This window comes from Lonchura striata, chromosome 5 (genome assembly GCF_046129695.1).
Source record: "Lonchura striata isolate bLonStr1 chromosome 5, bLonStr1.mat, whole genome shotgun sequence".
Taxonomy (NCBI): Eukaryota; Metazoa; Chordata; class Aves; order Passeriformes; family Estrildidae; genus Lonchura; species Lonchura striata.
Genome location: NC_134607.1, coordinates 6055298 through 6080581, shown reverse-complemented (window position 1 = coordinate 6080581; position 25284 = coordinate 6055298). Strand labels below are relative to the sequence as shown.

General features: G+C 40.1%; 1 protein-coding gene across 7 annotated transcripts in view; it reads right to left on the bottom strand.

Annotated features, from left to right (window-relative positions):
• The window catches only part of LOC110470362 (fatty acyl-CoA reductase 1), a 133586-nt gene that overhangs the window by 57478 nt on the left and 50824 nt on the right, over positions 1-25284 (bottom strand). For all 7 annotated transcript variants that reach the window (XR_002465396.1, XM_021529907.3, XM_077783253.1 and 4 more), the window contains one exon: positions 4856-5081. Coding sequence is in view for 6 of the 7 variants with exons in the window: in XM_021529907.3 (XP_021385582.1) it covers positions 4856-5044 (189 nt within the window). In the remaining variant the exon portion in view is untranslated. Of the gene's footprint in view, positions 1-4855; positions 5082-25284 lie in introns of those variants that run through there.

Sequence of the window (25284 nt, the reverse complement as noted above, 5' to 3'; positions counted from 1 at the left end):
TCACATCCTTCTGTGCTCTTGTTTTTCATTTAGAATCTTATGTCATTTAAACATTCTTAACTCCTTTGTGATTTACTGTGTACCTTTGTACAACTGGAGGAAACTGAAAACTGCAATCTATTTTAAAATAATTGACTTGACTACTGTGAGTACCCACAGGAGCAGAAGGACTGAAGCCAGCTTGCAAAGATGGAGCACTACACTGTGACCTTTCCTTGACAACAATAAAACTGAGGTTTGAATTCTGTACCATCTGGCAGAGTTTGTGACCTGGAGACAAATGGCATCCCCCCAAGGCTTGCCTGGGTTTCAGCAGCATTACTTTTTTTTTAATAAAAGACAATGTATGACACCATTAGGTCATAATCCTTCCTAGAGCTTCCAGTACTGCATGAACCATGCTGACAGTACCACAGAACTGCATCTCTGAGTGATCAGAGACTGATGCTTCAGGGAGAGAGTCATGCAGGAGTACAGGAAGAGCCATGTAATAGAGAAGACAGCTTCTTGCAGTCAGAGATGCCTCGGGGAAGGGTCTAGAGCACAAGTCTAAGGAGGAGTGGCTTAGAGAGCTGGGGTTGATTAGCCCAGAAAAAAAGAAAGCTCAGGGGGCTGTCTACAACTACATGAATAAACAAAGTATTGGCCAGTCTCTTCTCCCAGGTAACGAGTGATAGAATGGAAAGGTGTCGAGCTGTGTCAGGGAAGGGTTAGATTGGGTATCAGGAAAAAAATTTTCACCAAAGGGTTCTCAAGGATTGAAACAGGCTGGGTGTGGTTAAGTCAGCACCCCTGGAGGTATTTAAAATATATGAAGATGTGATGCTTAAGAACATGGTTTAGTGGTGGACTTGGCAATTCTGGTTTAACAGCTGGACTGATCATAAGAGATTTCTGCCAAGATAACTGATTCTATGACTCTGTTATTCTATAACTCATTTGTTCTTCAAACACTCAAAGATAAAAAAATATTATTTCAGTTTTGGCCTTGAACACTTCAAGGGATGGGGCACATACAGAATCAGAGGATCAGGATGGAAAAGATCTGAGATCATCAAGTCCTATGACCTAACACCAATGTGTTCCATCAACCTAAAAACTTCATTAACCCTGATCCAAGAGCAAGCCCCTCTACAGGGGCCACAGCAGATTTCAGATGGAGTGACACTGCACTGGTTTGGCATGGGGAGCTTTATTGCTTACAGTGATGAGTGAGGGGGAAAGTCATAGGAGGTAGAGAAAGATAAATCTGGAATGATTTGCTGAAATCGACAGGGCCTTGCTGGATGTTTACTCATAAACACAGCATGTTACATGAGGAAATACTGAAGAGATAAAAGTGTCTGACAGCATTGCCCATCCCACTGTGCAGCTCCAGACAAAGCTTTGCAGGGAAGAGATCTGTCTGTAGCATCCACTTTAACCAGAAAGGTTAACTGTGGCTGGATGACAGGAAAAAGCAGCAGCATTTTAGTCACACCCAATTCCCCATTTTCAGCAGCCTCATTCACAGCCTCCCCATTTTCTCTGTGAATTATCAGAGACATTAATAAGAGCCTTTTCCACTCCTCACTTTGTCTGACCTTTCTAATTAGGAACACTGGGCAAATCTATGTGAGGAGCAGCCTGGCAGTAGCAAGCAGCCTTGGTTCCCTGCATGCAGGGCATGGAAAATGCTCTGCTCTCCCAGGGACAAGGGGAAAGCCACAGTAACTCAGCACTAGCCCAGCAACTGCTCTCCAGGGAATGCAAGGCAACCCCTCCAAGCATTCCTGCCTATTTCTGTGCACAGCAAAAAATGCTCCTTGAAGCAATTCCATACCTCTGATAAAGACACATCTCCTGTCAGCTAATGATTCTGCAGCCCTGTCAGGCTTTGCCTCACCATCCACATCTCTGGCCACATCCAGGCAGAAGCCCATACTGAAATTTGGGTTTTTTGTGGAACAGCTGTGCTCTCTGCAAGGCAGACGTGGCATTTCATTAAGCACAGGGTAATAGCTTGATTCCCTTAGGGACTTGCTGCTGGAAAATAGAACATCTCCTTTCATAAATAGGCAAGGTCACCATGCTTGTTTTAGATTTGATGCTGAGATAATTGAGTATCTGTTCATTATACTTTGAATATTAATGCACTAATGCACCTGCATGTAAAACTAATTTTACTAAGGAAAGCAGCCTTATATTAAATTTCAATGCCTATTCAGATGCAGAATGCAGTCAAAGAATTCTGATGTATGCCCAAACTATTTTCTGTATTTTCCTTTCCATGTTGGATTCAGAAGTTGAAAAATTCGAAGTAACCAACTGTTGAAAACCACAAACTAAATTATTTTGCCATTCACACTGCATCACCCTTTTCTAACCCACAGATGCTCTTCTATTTAACAGGAGTCATCTTCCAGCAGATTCACATCTACACACTCTGAAGAAGACAGGGCACAAATGTGACACCTTAGTGTTTAAGCCCCTGCAGATATAATGATAAAAGCCACACAAATTTCACAGAGATATATGAAAAGGGATCAAAATTCTAGGCAAGTTCTTTCAAAATATTTCTAAGTACTACCAAAAATCAGGAGTCCCCAGAGGACCTTACTTGAAGAACTTAAACATTATGCAACTAAATTTAACCAATCTGTTTCACTTTGATCTTGCTTCATCCCGAATACTCATTTTATCTCTTTGCTTAGAAAATATTTAGAAGCTGGCAATCTGTATTTCTCTGTTCCTTTGGTTCCTGGAATACTCCTTTCTGGATGTGCAAACAAGAAAATCCAGAAGACAATACTAGGTCAAAGCTGAATGCAAAGGAAGGGGTTACTTGCAAAATGAATGTGTCACTAGAGAAGACTACACAGGGTAGGACATGAAAGAAGAAATAAAGTATGTTCCCCTAAACCCAGATACAAATACTATTCTGCATCAAATCCATAGTTTATGGGGGAAAGGAATAATTATTCACTAGAGTTTAGAAATTATAAAGGAACATGTAAATAGCACAAATAAATAAAAGAAAGGATTTTATTCTGAAGCTTCCTGTGCTTACTCCAATGTATCTCATCAGAGATCATCATCAGAAATTTCAACTAAAAATGTTGTTTGAAGATTTGGAACAAAGTTTGGCTGCATTTTTATTTGTTGTATACCTCAGGGATTTCCCAAACTAGAGCATGCAAACTAAAACAGCAAATGGAAGGGCAGTCTCTAGATTGTGATCAACTAGCAAAGATCTGCAAAAACGTTAAGAATAATGTTTCCTGCCCTCCTCATCTGTCATTACATTAATATCTAGTGGAATGAACAGTTTCATTTTTAGAAAAAAAAAATCTCCAAGGGTGTCAATATTTGTACATTGCAAACACCTTTGAGGAGTAGGGTTTCTGCCTTAGGCAAGGATTTTTGAGTAATTCTAAAATGACCAGCATCAGAAAGACATCTTCTTCCTTGAGAGGACCTGGATGACATGTGAAAGTTTTTTTTTTTCCTTCCCAAGGCTGCAGCAGCTTAACTTAGAGCTCTGCCTTCTCCTTGTGTTCACTTGAAACACATTGGAGCAGGCTGCCAAAGGTTCAAGGAGAGGTTATCAGGTCCTGGTTGCTCTTGGCAAGTCTAAAACTGCTGACACATGCTAGGAAGAAAAATGGGTACATCTAATAGAGCTGCAACTATAAAACAGCTACTGGGGAACCCCACCTAGAGCTAATAATACCTCCAAACTGTGCTGCCCAGCTGAAGAAATAAGCCAGCAGCATTTATCCATAAAATACAAACAGGCCTCACAGAAATCTTGATAAATACCTAGGCTTATCATTTCCTCAAGTGTTTTAAAACACAAAAGGCAAAAACACTCCACACATTTGGGATTTTTTCGCATTATTCACTGTGATGAAAGCTACGGGTGGACTTGGCAGTGTGAGGTTAAGGGTTGGACTCAAAAGACCTTGAGAGTCTTTTCCAACCTAAATCATTCTATGACAGACTTACAAAAAGCAACTAATGTGACAGTTTCCTTTTATATTACTCACAAATTCTCCTGAATATGAAAACAATTTGCCCTCTGTTAAAAACACACCAACACCAAGCAAACTCTGTTCTTTGACATATGTAAGATTTTCCTAGCTAAAATCCTCAAAACATTAAAAGAAAAAAAAACATGTTTTCTGCCAGACCTACTTGTGTCCAAGTCACCTGTTTTACCTCTAACTTCTGCAGAAGGAGAAGGATTCTTCCAGTCAAGTCTTGTTCAAACTTCTAGACCAATACTCCACAAAGCTATGTTGACATTTCTCAGGTTAATTCCAAGTAATTCCTTGCCTGCTAGGGCCAGATCTGTCCCTTCCTCTCATCTCACATCAGCTATGTCCAAATTCAGACTAGCATCAGGCATGAGCTTGAACTCTGGCATTTATCATAGCTGGAGGAGTCTGAGCAAGTTCACAACCTCACCACTGGCTTAAGATCCAGAGGATATTGAGAATCCTGAGAGCCTCAGCCCAAGGCAGTGTCTCCTTACAAATGTTTACATTAAATACAGCAAAGGCCTTTGACATCCTTCTTGCCACTAGAGATTTTTTCACTGGGATGGCAAACTAAACAAGATCAAGACACATGGCTGGAGGTCATGCAAAACGGGAAGTAAAAAGATGACTTCATTCCAGTGTAAAATGCTGTGGCACCCATCAAAATCGGACATCTACAGCTTTGTTCATGTACAATTCTTTTGGCTGATTGTCTTAGACACAGCAAAAATACACAGCATTTTGCTCCTCATGAACTGAATAAAAGAAGCCCATTGTTTTACCCAGCTAAATGTACTTCAGATTAGATTCCAGAATAAATCATACAAACTTACCTTACATTTCACCATGTTGGCCACTCTCTCTTGCATTGACTGTCCAGCCTTTGGCCTGACAAGAATATAAACTGCTTTCACTTCAGGGCTGGAGCGCAGAAGCTTTTCCACCAGTACTTTGCCCATGAAACCTGTAGCTCCTGTGATAAGTACAGTCTTTCCATTGTAATAAGCTGAGACTGAAGACATGGTGCTTTCTTGTTCTGTCCTTTCCTGCAGCAGATACCTAGGAAAATGCAGAAATAAAGCTTTAAAGGTTTTTGGGATAACCTTTTAAGTCACCTACATCAACTCAAATTAGTTCTGTCAATGGCAATTTTAAAAATTATTTTTTGAAAAAGTCTTTATTGTGAAAATAAACCACAAAAATCTGAGAAGCTTAAAAAAAAAATCAAGCTCAGCCTTATCCTCCATGTGACACCACAGCTGCACACAGAGGTCAAACACAGCTCATGCTGTCCAAGGCTCCCAGCAGGAGATGCTCACTGCAGTGCTGAACAGTGTTTATCTGCTACTGTGAAGTGGAACCACGAAGATATCCAGCTATCCCTACAAGACAAAGAAGAAAGAGATTTCCTCACAAACACTGCTGTGTTTTCCACTTCACTTCCACTGTGCCTACAGCATTCATTGTCAGCCATCACTCATGGACATGCTCAGTCTTCTCCTGTTGCCTTGGCCTGGAATAACATCATGCAAAAAGCTCTTTTTCATGGAATACAGTGCCGTGACACTGCTCTGCACAACTGCAGTGCCACGTGGAGCTCACCACCCTTCGTGAGCTGTTATGGCCAGAATTTACCCCAGCTCACTCTAAGGAGTGTAGACGTGATAGGCTCCCCTTTGGAGATCCACTGACATGGACCAGACTCCCACATGACCTGTCCCAGTTAAATATTTTAATTAGATGCAATGGTTTCAGGCCTGAATGTTCCCAGCCATTCTGATTCAAACTCTTAAGTTGATTAAATGCAAACAGAGCTGGACTGAATCCTCTTTAAAAAGCCCTTCTCTCCCTATTAGATTATCAGAGGCAAAACAACCATCTTAGAAGTGGGGCAGACCACAGCAATCACAAAACACACATTGCAAGGCAAAGGCTCATGAAAAATGCCAGTACAGGTTTTGACAAAAGCCTGAATTTGAAACAAAAAGAAACAAGAATAGTAGAATCCTGTCAAACACGTATTCAAGAACCAGAACAATGAGCTTCAAGCATCCCAAAAAAAATCCTCCTCCAGCAGAAACTTCAGAGACACAAGCTAGGGAGTCATGTCTAACAAAGTATTACTTTTCTTTCCCAGTGCTGCCTAGGACCACAGCACTCGGCATCAAACAAAGGAAAATACCCAAATTTCTTTATCCATGACAAATCATCAGGTGTAGAATCCAGTTTAGAAAGTGGGTCAAGCAGAATAACCTCTCAGGGACACTATTTTACAAACTAATAGCTGTGGGTATTCTGGCTCAGGGAATTTGGTTATTAGCCTACTTTTGGATGTCATCAAGATAGATGAATACAGAAGGCTTATCGAGGCCTATTAAAAACCTTGTTCTTATTAAAGAGCTGTACACTTGGGAAGTTAAACCAACAGGTTAAAACTACTGGATAATTAACTTATTTATAACAAAATGTCCCATCTCCTTCTGGTTCAGAAAAACTGACTCATACTGGAAAGACAGGAACTTGCAGAGCCTGGAAGCATGTGAAAAATGTGTAGGGCCAGAAGAAGGTTGTAGTCTAGCCAGATGAAGACAAAAGATCTCAGAAATTCGGCATGACACATGCCCTGCAATGTAGAAAAAATGAAGGCGAGAAGTCCTCAGTCACTAGAGGCCATACTAATCCCAGTGAACAACAGGAAACAAAAAGATAAAATATAAGGACCACTTCCAACCACGGGATACTTGCTTTAGATTTGTATCCAGAAAATCATATCTGCACAAACAATGGTACATTTATAGAGCACTCAGCACCACAAACTTGGAGATGACCAGAGGAGTTACTCTCCTTCCCACACTTGAGAAGTAGAGAGCATTTCCAACCTGCATCACTAAGCATTGCTGCTTTGCCTTAGGAGTTGTAGACTACTGCACAAACAACTGTGAAAGGTTTCCAAGTGTAGACATCAATTTATTATGTTGTTTCATTTGGGTTCCCTGCTTCAGTTCTCTAAAAAGGGCTTCATTTCTTGTGGCCAGATGTTCAGTGCCTGCTAGAATAGTAAAGTAAATAAATCACACTATTTTGAAGTGTCCCTATAATTAACCATGCAGCCATGTTTCACTAAGCATTTCTGACAAGGACTACATGCACATAACTGACAGCTCTTCTCCACCTAGTCTGAGACCATTTTGAATGTCTGATTCCAAAAAACACCAAAAATTTCATCTCCAGGCCATCCTTGCATGATGAAAATGGAAATACCAAACATAGCAATTGAAGAAACAAACTTTCAAGGCAATCTGCTGTTACTCTTGATTACTGGCTTATCCTCCTAGGGTTAAAAGAAAAGGGAAGAAAAATCCCATCTTTCTATTTTCTATAATAAAGCAGTCCAAGTTAGGCAACCTAAGAATTAGTAGGGCAAATTTCAGACTTGGATCTTGTTACTCAGCGTCATTCACAATAAAAAGCCATGAAGAATGAGATGGTGTTTGCCTGTTATGGGAGCAGATTCATGTCTCTTTGCAGTACATTTATTTTTCTATTTCCTAAGTGAGCTTCAGAAGCAATTATAAAAATCTTGCACCCATATGATGCCATGTTAATTATAAGAAAAGAAAATATGTGGATTTGTTTAATGCACACAAACAAATTCATGCTTTGAGATTATGCTACAAAAGTCAGAATTATGCAATTTGGTACGCTCAGACAGATCCCTGAATCTCCACTGTTCAAACTTTTAAAGCTTTTATTGCATTCCAGGTTCAAAGGCAGATTCCAGTTTATATTCAGGATTGCTAAGAGATTTTCCTTTCAACTTAATTTTTAATATTTTATTTTGTACAACTATTTTTGATTTTCTTTATATTTTTAAGACTGTGATTGATTTTTCTCTGATTGATTGTACATTGATTTTGCTTGGGCTTTGTAAAGAAAGTACTGAAGAACATATGGAGATTTTAAGGAACCAGAGGATTTCTGAGGTCAAAACGTGTAACCCAAGTAATGCCTGCTGACCTGACCTTTTGGAGGTCTACTTCAAACTAGGGAGAGCTACGTGCCTGCCTTTTTGGCTTTTTACACTCAAATTGTTTCCTGCAAAAGGTTATATTTGGCCCTTCATCTTAAGGAATAAACAGCCAATACTGAGCAGTGACTATTTTCCAGTCAATTAAACTATAAGGCATTAAGTGGCTAGTAGAACCACTTGAACTATGCTCAGAAGTGGCAGAGAGATGACACTAAGTGAGGTAAAGAAGGATAAAGACTATTTCACAGGCTGATGTTCCAGGCTTTTCCAAATCTTACTGGAGGTGAGAAAGCCACTGAATTGTGGAGAAAAGCCCACGCAAGAACTTCCTGAAGCACGGTTCAAGTGAGAATATATAGGCAACTCAGATGCTTTAGGCACTAATTGGAGCAGGAAAATAATATGTGATGCCACCTGAATTACTGAGGGCAGCATCTTTGCAGCAGCACAAATCTCTCTGATGCTGACTCATCTCCAGCAGGAAAAACCCAGGAGCCAGGAATCCCACGGAGCACTGCTGCAGACACAGGAGCAAAAGCTGCTCCGAGGGTATGGCTGCCTCTCGGTCTCCTCTGGATCAAACAGAAGGGACGAGCTACAAACAGAGCCACGGTCCTGTGCCAAAGGACAGGCAAAGGGAAAGATGGGAATCCTAATCCTACCAACCAAATACTGCCCTCCTGCCAAAGACAGCCCCACATCCTCAGCTGAAGAGCACAGGAGAACTTCCCCCACCAAGAGCAAGGCCAACCAAGCTGGTATTTAACAGAACAGCTACTCCACGTCCTCACCTTCCGTGTGTTTTGGTGGTGCCAAATCTGCACTCAGATTGCAATGGTGGGATGCAGAGCTGGCTGCTGCCAGAGCCAGAGCTGTGGGAAGGGAAAGGTGGACCTGAACCTCACCGAGTGCTGCCACTGTCCATGGCAGCCCCAGGGCTGCAGGGGGTCATGGAGGGACAGCAAAAGGGAGGATGAGCAGCTGAGGGGGACTGGAAGAGGTGAATATTTCAGAATGGTTCAAACAGGACAGCAGCCATTTCAGAATCTTGTCTGCTGAGGTATTTGTCTTTTCAACTCAACTGCATAAAATGGAAAAATATTAGTTTTGTGCAAGAGCAAAGGATTATATGCCAATAAATGTATATTCAGATTCACAAATGGTCTCTGATGTCTCCTTGTACTTCGACTGGTTTTGATGAGCTTTTTCTTGCACAACTTTACACAGGGATGTAATTTCCATAAAGAAGAGGATCAGCCTCTTCAGCCAAGTCTTTCAGACATTATATTCAACATCATGAACCAGCTTCAACCAAAATTACACTTAATGACAAGCAATAGGTTTTGGAAGAAAGCTACAGAGAGCAAGAGTCCTTTAAGACAAAATAATTTTTGGCCAGTTTCTGAAAGTAAGTTTTTCATCTTGGGTGAAAATATCCAATCATACATAAGACATTTTTCTTTAATCAGGATTCTAGAAGAGTTACAATTAACCTGGAACACACAGAGAAAGAAAAATGCCTGTTGCTTCAGAGCACGTGTATAGCTGAGGTCAAAAAAAGCAATATAAAGTGGTCACAGACTATTTCTGTCTCATCAATTTACTTTGTCAGTCTATTAATTATTTTATGAGTTTTAAATGGACTGAGCACTGGGGATGCCTGAACAATACATCTTCATAAAATTATTTTCTCTTTTACATTCCATCCCAGGATGTATTACAGAGATTCTCCAAAGCAGGCAATTAATTATAATACATAAAAGCAATAATTTCCAATACGTGTTTTTTTTTGCCTGAAAGCATTTTCTGCTTGTTTAATCATCAGAAAATAAATACACACCATGTGTGCTAGAAATAACTGAAATTGTGACTTTTTTACATCATACTGACTTAATTCCTGGCTCTTTAGTAACAGCAGGAGAAGGTCACTTAGCTCCTTTGATTTCATTTTCTGGACCAAACTCACGACCAGAGAAGTTCCAGTGCAATGACCAGCGTTTCAACAAGGATTAACGTGAATTAACTTATATTTAAGCCTTTGGATTTAAAATATTTCCTGCACTTTCAGTAAGAAGCAACAGTGAATCAGAGCAGAAAATGGCTGTGGTTCAACACTGCACACCATTTGTGACAACAGCGACACTGACACAAACAAGCAGAAAGCACCAGCAAGGAGGCAATAAAGTTACATAATGCATTACCAAAGGTCTTGAGGCACAGAGAGATTTGTGCAGCCTGTGAAGTCAGGGAGATTTTACTGGTGACAGAAAATGAAGCAAAGAAAATGATAAAATGGCTGTTCTACAGAAAAAATAGAAGTTCCTTATGGTTTGTTGAACTTCCAGTTCTTTAATATCACCTAACAGCAACAACAAAGATAAAACTCTTCTCATTTAGCTACAGAATTAAAAGGAAGGTCATAATCCACCCTTTGTACAGGCACTGTAGAAGCTAACGCAGCATAAAGAAATAAAACCCTACGATTCAAAGATGGGCATATTTACACCCAGACTGAACTCCTGATGATAATCCTCTTTGCAAAAGAGATTTTGCTTCAAGCAATTAACAACAAATATCAGTGTTGCTGTTAGAAGCCTGAAGGTTAAATCACTCTTCTCCAGCTCATACATTTCAAATCATTTTTTGTTTACCAACAGCAGCATTTCAAATCCATAACAGCATCCCCAAGAAGCAACAGGCAAGGAGAAACTCATTGCTCCCGGAAACCCTTCATGCCTTGAAAAACCACACCAGTTTTGCAATCCATTTTAATTTACAGCATTTAAATCTACAGAGACAGGGAAGTGTGGCAACATAATTACGAGGTGGGGACAACAAGCAGCCTGTACAGACAGATCCTGCAAACTGCTGAACACTACATGACAGCCAAACAAGACATGGAAACCTCTGGTAATTGTGGCTGCTGGGCCAAAACCTGCCCCCAGGACAGATGTGGGCAAAAGCTGAACTTCCAGATTGCTTAAGCATTACCTACACAGCTTCACAGATGTTCTGACCCTTCCAAGTAGTACAGACTGTTTGATCACCATGAAGAAATAGAGAAAAAAGAAGAAAACAGAAGGGCCACTGATGCAACACAACGCAGAGAGAGCCTCTTGATTTTTTTTTGTGAAACCTGTTTAGGCTCAATCAGCCTCACTATGTTTTTTTCTCCAGAATTAAGGAAAACAGGCCTGCAAACATTTTAGAGCTGAGACAAGGCAATGGTGTTGAGGACACACCTACACGTGTCATGTATTTTTCAGTAGCCCAAATATGAATGTATTCTGCCTCAACCCTATTTAATTATTCACCTGGTAAGAACAGCAGCTGTCAGAGACTTCAAAGGTGCAGCTTCTGCAGGCTCCTTTCTGCATCACATAGTCCAGTATATGTATCCACTGTCACTTTTTTTTTAAAGCTAGTTGTTGCAAAGCCATTGTGCAGGTTACAGGATCAAAGCATGGATCAGAACTAGAAGGGTTTTTTGCTTTGCCTCAGCATAATTAACGGCAAACATCCTACATCAGAGCTTTTCTGCAGGCAATCCTTTCCCTATCATTCCCCCAGTTCACATGTCACAGCCATTTTCCTCTTGCTATTTCTCTTAGGACCTCTACAACCAGCAGCCCTATAGCAAAACCCTAAATAAAAACCCCTGCCCTACCCACTGCACACCAACCACTCTGCATCCCAGCACTGCACAAGGGAGTCTCAGCCAAGTCAGGAGTTAACTCTTTAATGATAACAGGTTGTCTGGCAAATTAATTTTATTTTAGACATCTCAGTTGATAACTTCTTATTAGCATCCAGCAGCTAACATATTAACAAATATTTTCTGTCCTTTTCCACTGCTCATCCTCATCCCACATCAAAAATAACGGCACCAGCATTTATTACACTTGTGATTTTTTTTTTTCCCCTGGAGGTATTTGAAGGTATGCATAGATGTGGCACTTGGGGACACGGTTTAGTGGTGGACTTGGCAGTGTCAGGAGCACAGAATCACAGAATGGTTTGGGTAGGGAGGAACCTTACAGACCTTGTCACTCCAACACCTCCCACTATCCCAGGCTGCTCAGAGCCCCATCCAGCCTGGCCTTGGGCACTGCCAGGGATGGGGCAGCCACAGATGCTCTGGGCAACCTGTGCCAGGACCTCAGCACCCTCACAGGAACAATTTCTTGCTAATATCCCATCTAAACCTACTCTCTGTCAGCCTAAGGCCATTTCTTCTTGCCACTGTCTACCCACATGAAAAGTTCCCCTCCAGGCTTCTTATAAGACTTCCTCATGTACAAAAAAGCCAAACACCCTCCAGTCTCTCTCTCCAGTGGTCTTTAAGGTCTTTTTCAACCTAAATGATTCGGTGGCTGAGCCAGTTTAAGAACACTCACAATAGAATTTGAGGGTAACCAGTGGCTGAGGTGTTTCTGTGTTTTATTTTTTCCCCAAGCCCCACTTTTGGAAAAGTCCAAATAGCACAGCTGCTCTGAAGGACAGCAGCTGCAGGATTGCTACCTCCCCAGCAATTTCCACATTCCAGTACTCATAGAAAACTACCCCATAATGGCCCCAAAATGGACTGGGTACCTAAAAACTGCCTACATTTCTGTAACAAATGGAAATGAAGTGGGATTGACAGCAGCAGTGCAAATATTTATGTGATTGCAGCAACCATGTTCTTCACAAAGGAACTGTCACGACATAAAGAATGGTCTTCACTCAAGATTTAGAGTCAACAGCAATATTGATCCAAGTAAACCAATATAAACCAATATCACTGATCATTATCTAGTAAATAAATTTATGCCATGGAATGATGGAGAGACTGCCTTCCTGAGACTTTTTCTACTGTCACTTCATCCAGCACTCCTGGCCAGGTAAATATCCAAGCACAACACTCCAAAGTCTTAATGAAATCAATTGAAACTGAATTTTTGTGCTTTCATAAGAAAACCTAAAAAAACAAACAAGCAAACAAAAAACAACAACAAAAAAAAACTACCCTGCAGAAAACAACCAAAGAAGAAACTGAGGACAACATACAGGAACATGGTCAAAATGATGACTCTCCTAATGACCATGCTTTTAAAAACAAACAATTACCTAAGCCAAAACCTTTCCATTTTTACAACATTTTCCCCACAGCTATGCCCAGTGGGGGGGCTATTTACATAGATGCAAATAGAAAATGCAAGTAGCTTTGTACTCTGGTGCAGATTTATCACTAAAAATGTGTGGTTTTGTTTGTGTTACACTTCAAAACAAATGCAAAATAATATTTGGCTGAATAACACAAGCTTAAAGAAAGCAAGACAGCTGTAGAGATTCAAACATACATACATGTATTTACCATTCCCAGTTTCTGATGGCCACAGAGTCTCCCCAGATTTCCCAGAGCATAAAATCTTCACTGAAGCCTTTTATATAGGAATATCCAATCATACATAATGTGCTCTTGTGCAGTACATGCATAGAAAACCATTTTTAGGTTATAGACAAAAATTTGCCCACTGCTTTTTTCCTTTAGCCTCATCCATTTTTGGGTCATCAAGACGTCAATGGCAGTGGCTACAGAATACCTAACCCTGTGAACTTTTATAAGCTGTAACAGGGCAAATATTCCTTTTTCTCTATCCCTCCATAACATCTGAATTTGTTCATACCTTCCTTGTAAGACAGAGGAAACTACTTACCAGCTGAGAAGCTCTTGGCAAGTTGTGAGAGAAATGTCTTGGTGAGTTCAGATAATACAGTAGCTGCACTAAGAAGTTTTGCAGTCCTGTAACAGCAAGCTAAAATGACATTTCACACCTTAGATCTCAGTGCTAACAGAGTGGAAAATATTACCTGCTGTGTTCAGACACAGATTTAAGCTTAACTAAGTAACTGTAATTATTTTTCTTCCCAATAGGAAGCCAAGCTCAGCAGTCTGAGTAGTTTTATACCAGGGTTTCATTAAGTAGTACAGTCTAGAACCCTACTCTTGCCTTGGAGGTGAAAGACAAAAAAGCTCAAAATATTTCTCACCAAGAGGAGTCTTAGAAGGATGACCAGATGAATGTGAGAATCTATTCATTTCATAGCAAAGTGTATATATATATAGACATATATTTTCAAACCCAAAGAAGGTATCAACAAAACACAGAAACCATAGTGTTATTTGCACTTATAAATGTATTAACACTTCTTTTTCTAACCCCATCAGCTCCTCCCTTATTTGAAACTCAGCTAGGAGTATGCAGAACTCATTCTACTGAGAACATTTTCACAAAATCTTTCACCAGTAACAGAGCAATGTTTATCCCTTCCTCCTGCTGCTAAAAATGCTTTTTAAAATGCAGTACTGTATTTGTGCAACCCTTGTTTTATACACCTTAATTAATGATCTCTGCAATACCCCAGAGAAACAAGGTAAACATGTATTTTATTACTGCCATTATCAGAAACACAGCCATTTAAGGGGCTGGTAATGAATTAATGATGCAGTGCCAACCAAACATCTTCTTGGTGTTTTGGAGAGCTTCATTTAATCCCTTGAGATTCTTTAAGTTACATTACACATTACAACAGGGATCAGAATCAACACCTATTTCACAAGCAAAAGAGCCCAACAGCAAGAAAGACCATATATGCTGTAAGATACATTGATTTCATCAAAGTTGTTGTTACAGTATTAGAATTTCATCATTATCGACCACATATGTTAATTTCGAGAAGCATGTTGTTGTTGTTTTGATTCTTGATGGGTTCTGGTTCGCTGCTAGATTTTTTTTTTTGCCGTGCAGTGACTCCTCTCACTCAAGAGCAAAAAGACAAAATTGTGGATTCAGGAGGGAAATTATAACTATAGGTGGAAGAAGCCAAACTAGAAGACCAAAATTATATCCTTCCAAATCAGATTTTCGCACAAACTGCAAGGAAAATATACCTCTAAAATCTCCTTGGTTTCTGTGGAAGACAGGCAGCACAGCCTGCAGACTTTTTTGCCTTAAGTTCTCCAATAAACACAAACATTTACTCTTCAGATAAAGGGAAAAGAGCAGGAAGAGGAAACTCAAGAGAATTCCCTGGAGTTAGTGAAAGCTGCATTAAGGAACTTTTCCTCTTAACATCAGCAGCTCTGAAAAATGAGGCAGCAGAGAGCTCTGCAGCACTGGGAGCCTTTGAAACACGCTTCTCCAGAAAGAAGAGAAATAAAATGTCAATAGAAAATACCTGGCTGGCACAGTGAAAACTTTTCCTCCTTTTGCAGATAAAGGGAACAATTCTTTTCTTCCCCTTTTCTCCAATATTTAGAAGACAAGCTGATGAAGATGACAAGGCACATTACAAAAAAAAAAAAACAACACTGGATAAAATATAAGTGCAGCATCAGAAAAGGATGGTCCGACTATATCAATGTCATCTAATACATTCCCTCTGCACTGAAATTCAAGCAGGGAATCGAAAGAAGAAATTCAGTGGTGATTTGGTTTTAAACATCTGAGAAAAGTCTAAATTAAGTTTAAAGTACTTGAATAATCCTGTTGTAATCAGTGCCAGATTCAAGTTAGTGTACAGGTTTGCCTTAATCACAAACTTCCTTCTCACCCTTAAGAAGCCCTGCATTCAAAATTTCCATGTTCTTATAGAGAATAAAGGTTTTTAATTAGTTTTTCATATATCTAACAATATTAATTATCATATTAATTAATTATAAAGAAAAATATCCACAAAGTTTCTGCTAGCTCCCCCACCCTTCAATCTCATCCTAGTCTGATATATAAAATAAAGAATAATCAAAATAAAGAAATCCTTCTTATTTCTAGGGAATCCCACACAGTGCTAGTAAAGCCGACTCAGTTTAAATTTGGAGATTATTTTAAACCTGAAAATGAGGTATGTGTGCTGACTTCAGAGGCCTCAGGAAGCCCAAGCCCATGGAGCAATCCAAGGTCAATTCCTATCAGGTGGAAGTGCTGCTGGAGGGACCAGTGTGTGCATGCCCTGAAAACTCACAAGGCCACACAAAGTTGGTATATTAGCATAAGCTTCATGGACCACAGAGAGGTACCAAAATAAATATGCCTCCTGATTATTCTTTATTTTAAGCTCTTTCCATTCTTGCAAGGACAAGAAATTGCTATGTGCTAAAGAGAAGGTATTTAGGACCCATCCAAAGGGAACTATTTATCCATATCATTTGATTAAAAAATAACTTACTACTCAATTTTTCTAAGTATTTTTTTGTTTTTCCAAGAAATTATGCTCTCTTTAACTTTTGCATGACCTCATGACCTTGGAGACAAAGCCCACAGTCTGAAGACAGAAATACAAAGCAAGTGGTGCTAGTTCTGAAGCACTAGCTCCATCACAAGAAGACATGCAAAGCAGGCACATTCTATCTTAAACCTCTCTGTTCAGTACATTTTAAACTTTGATATTCAGAATAAGGCACATCTCCCTCTCTTTATTAATTTGTGCCAAACAGAAAGACCTGCATCTTAAGTCAGGTCTATTAGCTCCCTGGATCTCTGCAATCACAGGATCAGTCTGTCCTCAGCCCAAACCCTGGAGAAGCTGTGAAAATAAACATTAAGCCACTTGGTGCAGCAACTTAAACTTTTACAAATCCCTGCTTCTCTGAACAGCAGCCAAAAGGCTCGTGCTGGTGTCACCAGCTGAATTATTGTCCACATTCTCCAAGCCTTGTGACATTTGTTGGCCATCCCTCATCTTGGATTTCTTCCTGCTAATCTTAGGTCCAGATTAGAGTCCTATTAGGAAGGGCTGACATGAGGTACACAGATTGCCAGGCTGGAAAGTTGCTGCCAAAACACACAGCTCAGTTGGGCAAGGATGTTAGAAGTAGTGTGCAAACCCCCTAAGTTTGCCACAAGAAAGAAAAAAGTTTTGTTATTAACAGCCAAAACATACACTGACCTTGACAGAGTAGTCTTTGAGGTAGGATACTTGGTGCAATACAGAGAGATTAAATAAAATCTGCACACAGATTAGGGCTCCCACTCCGCTACACCTCTTAGGAAAGTAGTAGGTGTTAGTACATGGTAGCAGCAACAGTATTTTTCCTACAGCTTAATAGCATAGAACAACTTCTCTGTTGTCATTGAGAGCAAAGAAAAAACAAAGCAGGAGAGGTGTTTCACTCTACTCAACATTTTAGCTCTTGAAATCTCTGTAGCACAAAATGCTATTTTAGGAACAACATATTTCCCTCCCCCTCACCCCCCTCCACCCCTGCCAGTACAAACCAGCCTGAAACTCAGCATATTTGGCTTCCTGAAAATTCTTCCTTGGCTGAGTACTCACAGCCCACAGAGATCCTCTGTTAAAATTGTTGCCAATTCTCTTCCTTGACCCCTTTCCAACAGGATGAGAAGAGAAAAAAGGTGGCAGTCAGAGAAACAGCAGAACCCAAGTATGCCTGTTTTATCTGGAAGGTGTTTGAAGCCACAGTAAACAGTGCATCAAGGTGGTCTCAATTTGCACTGGAAACCAGTATAGGTTTTGGAAGACTGCCACCACATCCCTCCTCTTTGATCTTACACTGAACACAGTCCAAGAAACCTGGATTTTAACAACTGGATGGCAGAAATGTCCCGCAAGAAAGACAGTCCTTAGTGACCAGGAGGGAAAGAAATCATGTCTGGGAATGCAGTGCGAGTCTTTTGATAGAGAGAAGTTTAAGCATAGATACAAAAAGGAGATGGTAGGTGATCTGTGCTGGGAGAAAAATAAAATCTTGTTTAGATGATACTTACTCAGGAATTATTTGATCTAGCTGCAATCTTCTAGAAAGACAGAATAAAATGGTTGCTGTCAATACATCCAAACTGAGGGGCTGAAGAATAAATACAATAGAGTGATCCTGTGTACCCCAGCTTCAAAGAATATAAAGAGATCAAGTCTAAAGAGACTGGATGATCTATTTCTTACAAATTAAAGTCAGGCATTTTTGTAGATTTTCAACCCCTTCAGTAAACTTCAGCATTCAAATTCAGGTTAGAAAGTCATAGTGTTTAGCAGGACAGAAAGAATTTAATGTAAGTATTTCATAGAACAAGTAGATCATCTTAGAAACAGTGACAGAAGATGAAAACTATGACTCCTATGACCTAGAAGTCAAATTATGAACTCAAGGAAGAGTAGAAGAAAGACACCTTTGCACTGCCAGGTGCCAAACACTCCATAAAAGCTATTAGCAGCTCTAATCACTGTACCAAGCAACAATGCCCACAGGTGACAATGAAATTTTAGATCTTTACATTACAGAAAAATTTTCTTATAGCAGGTTAATTCTTCCAGATTTAGACTACCTGTAGTTTAACTCCAAGACAGAGCCTGGGCAAATTAATTTATTAAATGTGTACATTCATAAGCCTTAATTTCAATATTCTTCAGGTCTGACAACAAGCCTATGACAATCAATGCAGTGTATTCACAGTGGAAACTCAACCCCATCCCCTGCTGCTCTCTTTTATGAAACCCAAAAGGCACTATGCTTAAACACAGAAAGTTTGGCAGTAGCTTTAAGGTTTTCTGGAAATTCTTACCTTTAGCAACTCAGGCTATGTTTTTCTTGTCCCCTTACCTGTGCAGGAAGAAATCTTGTGGAATCATGTTGTGAATTAATCAAATACACTGAACTGGTTTATGATGTGGCTTGAGAAAGAGCTGGGTCAGCACTGCTGAGGGTGCTGTGAAGCAGCAGTGGGATGAGAGGCAGGGACAGGAAAAAGCCAGAATTTGCTGGTCCTGTATCACTGCCAAAGCTTTCCCACAGTGACACACTGGCCTCCCAGCAGGAACATTTTGTGCACCCTTTTTCAGCAAGTTCTCCAGTGTAACTATTTGACAATCACAACAGTTACAATAACTTTCCCCAGGATTTGCATGATGCCTCAAATAATTTCAGACTATCTCTCCATCTCCTCGTGGATGTTTTGACACTACTCTGCTAATTCCCCTTCAAACACTTCCTTCTCTTCCCCCTTAGTTACAGAATCATAACTTTGTTTAGAATGGAAAAGATCTTTAAGTTCAATCTGCAGTTTTGTTTTCTGAACTGGGAACCTTATGGTAGGAACAGATCCTCTATGGCCACAAAGCAAGAAAGAATAAAAGAAATCCCTGATAGCTACCATCAGCCTAAATCCATCCCTTCCCTAAGAGGGTCACAGCTGGTAGTGGAGAAGAACAAGGATCACTTAAGAGGGAAAATCCCAGTCCAACATTGAAGAGGTTTCTAATACCACTTACAGGGCAAGAATTTAGGAACATGACTCACCTGAAAAAATCAGCTATCACCAAATTTCATCTGCAAGCAGTTAGGTCAGTCCAGAAAGTCAAGCAAACTCTCAGGTAACATGGGGACATTTATTGCATCGTGTGGGGATCAGCTAGCCCCTCCTTTCTGTTTGCTGTGAGGGAGGTGCTGGGAGGTTTGCAGCAGAAGCCATTAGTTATTAGGAAATAAAGCAGCTCTAGGGGCACATGCAATCATGGCACACCACGTAATCACGATGCACCACAAAACACACGAAAAGAATTGCAATATCTAGAGACAAGGTGACACTATAGGCCAGGTGAGCTTTTTGGCAGCTATTTCTAGAAGACATACCCTGCTCTGCCCACAACAGTTGAGCATTTTTCAATTTCAGCTGAATTGAAAGGTAAGTCACTTTATCACGGAACAGCTCCAGCATAGCTCGGGTTTCAGCCTGCAAGAGCAGAACTACTGTGCACACAATATAATCTATTAAGATAATTTGGCACTCCTTTCCTAATGCCTAGGAAAAACAGCCCATTTACTCCAGAGTTTATTTTACCTTTCCTTTCACTGAAATAGCCCAACCTGATACTTTCACGTTCTTCTCCACATATCAGAGCAAACAGATCTCAGGCTGTCAGTCTTCCCCGTGCCCTATCTTAGAGCAAAATCATTCAGTTCAGCAAGAAAGCAGAAGAAAACCTGGGATAAAAATAAAAATTACTTTCTCTCTGCATAGAGAATATACTTAGCTGCATCCAACATATTTTCTTGAAAATCACTGCAAAGTCCAAGTGAAAAAAAAAAAAAATGTTTTACTCATGCAACTTGCCCTCCCACTAACAAAGGACAACATTGACACAGTCAAGATATACAAGAAGAGCTTGCTGCTGTTACTGTAAGGACTTTAAACCAAAATCCCAAGCAAACAGACTGAGCAGCTTTTAACTCCTGCTGAAACCAGCCTCCCTTGACTCCCAGGGCGCTGTTATAGGGAGGAAGGTGGAAGAGAAGGGCACGAAACACCTTGAAAAAAAGATCAGTGATCTCTACCCTGTGTCTCTTGTCTGTTGGCATCAGTGCAGGGAACCTGCTGGCTCTGAGAGCCAGCACAGGGCCCTTGTTTCCAAGGAGCCTTCTGAGATCTGCTGGAATGCTGGACCACCCAAACACAGCTGTGGACTGGGGACCAGCCCCAAGCTGACTGCACTTCATTATTCCCTACCCGCTGAAACTTGCATTGCCCGTGCAAGAGCCATTTTAGCCCACAGGCTAAAAACTCATCAAGTAACAGTTTGATTATCTTTGCAGCATGACACCTCAAATGAGCCAATTGGGGGGTTTTGTCCCCCGTTATTGTGACTACTAGGGCAGGTGTTTCATAGACTCTCAATGAACAGAGAAATTTGTGTGAGGTCCTATGGAGGTCTTTTCTCCCTGAAAAACTACATCAAGAGCATCCCAATTAAATCCTATTTCACATGAATAAATACCCCTTTCACAGGAGTATTTGTTGCAGAATAACAGCTGATGGCTGCTGTGTACAGCCAATGGATGAAGCACACCTGCAGATCTGGAGATCTGCATGGCAAAGATGAATTAAACATGAACTTTATAAACGGATGCATAAATGTCCTGCTTTTCTCTATCATTACAGAACCTACTTGTCATCTCAATAAGCTTCCAGAAACAATGTATTTTGCTTTCCTTTTTCTACCTAGAACACCACATGTGTCATAGTTTTCCTCTGAGAGCACACACCACCTTCCTCCTTTCCTCACACACGACATGACAACATTCCCCCTTTGTCACAACCTACAATCCATTATCACTTATCAGCTGTGCCTCTTGACAGGCTGTCTCCCCCAGCAGAGACACCTTCGTGCTGCTCCTCCACTCTGCCACAGCCCTCTGGATGCAGAGCAGGGTGTGCATCAGTATCACCCACGAGGGTGAAATGCTTAGTCAGTGACCCCAGATCAACAGTGATCCATGTAGAGATCTCTAAATTGCCATTCCCAGGACAAAAAGTGGTGGGGGAAGACAAGATGTCAAAATTGGTCCTTAAAAAAACCCCCCATACCATCCTTTTGAAAAAGAAGCTTTGTCATAATCTTCCATTCCAGTAAAGAAATTAGATTTTTTTTTTTAATTACTATCCAACATAAATAAAGATAAATGCTAAAGTTAGGAGAATTCCCTGCGGGAAGGAAACACCAAGATATAAATCAGCTCTGGTTATTCCTCCTCCTCATTTCTTCTCAATCAGTGCTTGGTATGTCTTCTACTATTAAACTGTTTCTCATTTACCTTTCCCAGTCAAATCTTTTTGTTTAAGCTGTTCTTTAAAAACTCTCACAGATTTGCTGACTTTATGAGTGAGATGAGGCACAGAATTACAGTCCTCCCTCACAGGGAAGAATCACAATTACTTTGCCTAAACACACGAAACTATTGGGTTAATCTCCATTTCATATTTCAGCAGCTTGGGGCTTCTCCTGCCTGTTCACCACAGAGCAGCATCTGCCTTTTTCTCAGCCCTCCTCACTATCATGCCACAAAGGAGGACTTGATCTTATCACCTCCTGTGAATCCTTAATTTCTTTGGACTGCCTGTGTAGAAAGTAAGAATTGTCTTAGGCTGCTCATAAAACCCATTCTGTCAGAGTGGGACATCACCAGTTACACAGGCTGGAGAATTTAGGGCAGGACATGCTCCACACCCTGCACTTTGCTGGCACTGCACAATTACAGAAGGACAAGCAGTCAGAACTGCAAAGAGATTAAGGTAGAAGCCTTCACCTAGAAGTAAAAAAAAAAACCTAACCAACCAAACCTTCACAAGCTTTTTAAAATCACTTCAGGCTTCCTACAACTTGAAGGTCAAATGAGACTCTCCATTTTTCAAGATGCTTTAGTTCAACTCCACACAGAAATCTCTGTATTTAAAATACAACATTTTAAATAGTATATTCTTATACAGTATCTATGTACAGTGAAAATACTTGAAATAGGTATTTTTCTAATTATCACTCTTTTGTTCTTTCTCCATTTTGCCTTCTCCTTCCCTTTGTTTATGCACTATGGCAAATCACTATACTCCAGTTTAAAGTAACAGCTGGTTTTGTCCACTTGGAGTGGAATAAGTCATTATTTGCAAAAATGCCAAACACTGATGCATGGGATGTGAGAAAACCAGGATTCCATCAGTTAGGTAATTTAGTGGCAAAAAAACAAAAAAAAAACCAAAAAAAAACAAAAAACCAAAAAAAAAAAAAAACCAAAAAAAAAAACAAAAAAAAAACAAAAAAAAAACCCCAAAAACAAACCCCAACAAAGTCCTGATGTCCATTCACAGATATTTGGATAGAAAGTGTGACTTCAGTAGAGGAAATTCTCTTAATTTCTGCTACATATCTAGAAAACAGAAATTTCTAAGTCTGCACTCTAGACTTTTCAGGGGTCTGTGTCTCTTAGAGGAATCTGATGGAGAAAAGTGTTACCCTGGCACAGGAAGATGGAGTGTGGCACTACCTGAATGAATTTGCTGATGACACTGAAAGTAAACAATCTGGTATTTTGGGAATGCCATGGAGACAACAGCAGACCCATGGAAAATAAAATGCATATGTCAAGACCATCTTTAGGATGGGCAAGGAGAAAGAAACTTCCAGAGATAGAAGATGAACCATTCTATATTTCTCTGTTACATATTATCTGATTGTAACCACATTTCATAGCATTTTTTTCTTCAAAAAAGACAACAAGAAGAAAACAGATAAAAGGGGAGAGGGGAGCTGAAGTTTAGTTTCTTTTCTGAGCTGGCATTTAGTTTTGCTTGCTGTAAATGGTATGCTGGCCTCCAAATACAGGCCTCGAAAACAGCCTTCATTAGCACTAATGAAGATGATAAAAAAAAATACAACTCAATGTAAATAACCCTGTAGTTTAAGCAAAAACAACTCAGACACTACAGACGGACATAAACATAGATAATTTTACCAAGCTAAATAGAGAGCTCTATTCAGAAAGAAATAAAAATTCTTACAAAGCCACTGAGTTTCACAGAGTTATGCAACTCCTTTATATTTTGTTTTTTGTGTGTGTTCTAATCAAACACCTGGATTCTGAGTATGGCAATTGCTGGTTTTGAACAAAAACATGGTAATCTCCCAAGAAGCCAAATGATTATTTTGGCCAGAAAGGCTTTCCTGAGATGTCTCAAGTCTCCTGCCTCAACCTGCTCCCCAGGAAACAATTCCTTTTTATCAAGGGAACACTGTCTGCTTAATGACAACCAAAACCAAATGTTTTTATCTTTCCCACACTGGGAAAGCCTCCAAATAGCTCCTGAATGACTAAAACCAGGGAGTGTCCAAGCAGGGAGACTGATTCAGAAAAGAAGGCTGGAAGCCACAGCCTGTGAGCTGGATCATTCTACTCCAGATTTTTGCACCTTTCTGAAGTGTTCTTTTACCAGAATGAAAACCCCACACGTAATCCTACTGCTGCAGTGATATTTCCATGATGGTTTCTGTGGGAAGATGAGCAGTGGCCAACGCAGCCAAATGTTCTTCCTGCTGGCTGCTGCTGTCACTCAAGGTCAGCAATGTGGGCAGCCTAAAAACAGCAAAAAAACAATGGAAAGAGACTCTGACTCTCCTTGCTGGACACCCCTCTTTCTGCCCACTGAAAATATGAGGAGCAAGAAGTATTTTGCCCTTAACTTAACTCAGATGCAAGAGCAGAGTGACTACATAATATTATTTTACTGTTACTGACACTAGCCCCAAAAAGGGCCAAAAAGTGTAAAGAGTAGAAAAAGAGATAAATCAGCACTTAGAGCAGAAAAATTATTAGAGATGAATGCGTGTTTCAGATAGCATATAAATAAAAGATAATTTTTAACTGAAGATGTTCTGGTGTGTCAACAAAACAACAGCAAAAAGGTATTGGTCAGGAAGTTGTTTTTTGAGAGGGTGTCTTGAGAAGTTCTTTAAGGGAAAATATTTTCCTGACCACCAAAAGATAAATACATTTTGCCTTTGTTTTGAGGAATATTCATTACTTGTTGTCATCACTGTCTTTCCACGATGCTCGTGCTGCTCTTTTTCTCCTTTGCTGCAGATCTCTTGCCTTCTCCCCTGAGTGCTTTTTCCCTTAGCAAGGAAATATTTCACTTTTTAAAGAAATATAGAGGATCTGCTGCTTCCCTAGAGCGTTCCTAGAGGCAGCAGTTAAGGACTTTCAATGCAATGCTGCTTCCTGCGTCATCCACCTGACCCGGCCTTTTCTACTTTTCTTCATTAAGTCAAACCAAAAAAATCCAAAACCTTTAAAAGCCCTGTGAAGTGGGAAGCCTGCATGGCTAAAACTTAGAATTCTTGGTTTCTCTGTAGAAGACTGAAAAATTATACCACAACATAGCTGCCCAAAGAGCTATGGTAGATTTGAATTAATTTACTTTAAAATGTATGCAATGCATCTTTGCTGCTAAGTGAGTTATTTCATATCACCCTGCAGCTTTTGATGTTCACCCTCTGACTTTCCCACATAAAAGCACAGTTAAGGAATAAGGGAGGCTATGTCCATCTACTTTCAGAACTGATAAAGGTGCAGGACAGCTGATAGTATTTATTCCAGTAAGCACTGTAATAATTCAACTTCATGATAGGGCTTTTGGTTCAAGAATGGCCTCTGGCAGACTAGACCCAACAACAACTGGACTATATTTCTAGTCACTTCACTCTTTCTGGACAACCTTTCACAAAGTCAAATCTAAAAAAGCTTTAAGATTTTTACTAACTTCTCCCACATATTATTCTTTTCTAATCTAAGCCATACATAGCAGTTTCCAGCTCACTGCATCATTGTAAAGTGGAGAAATAGCGCTGCATATAATTTAGATTTCTTAATCTAATAAAAGAATAAGGAATTTGATCAAAGGAGATAAAAAT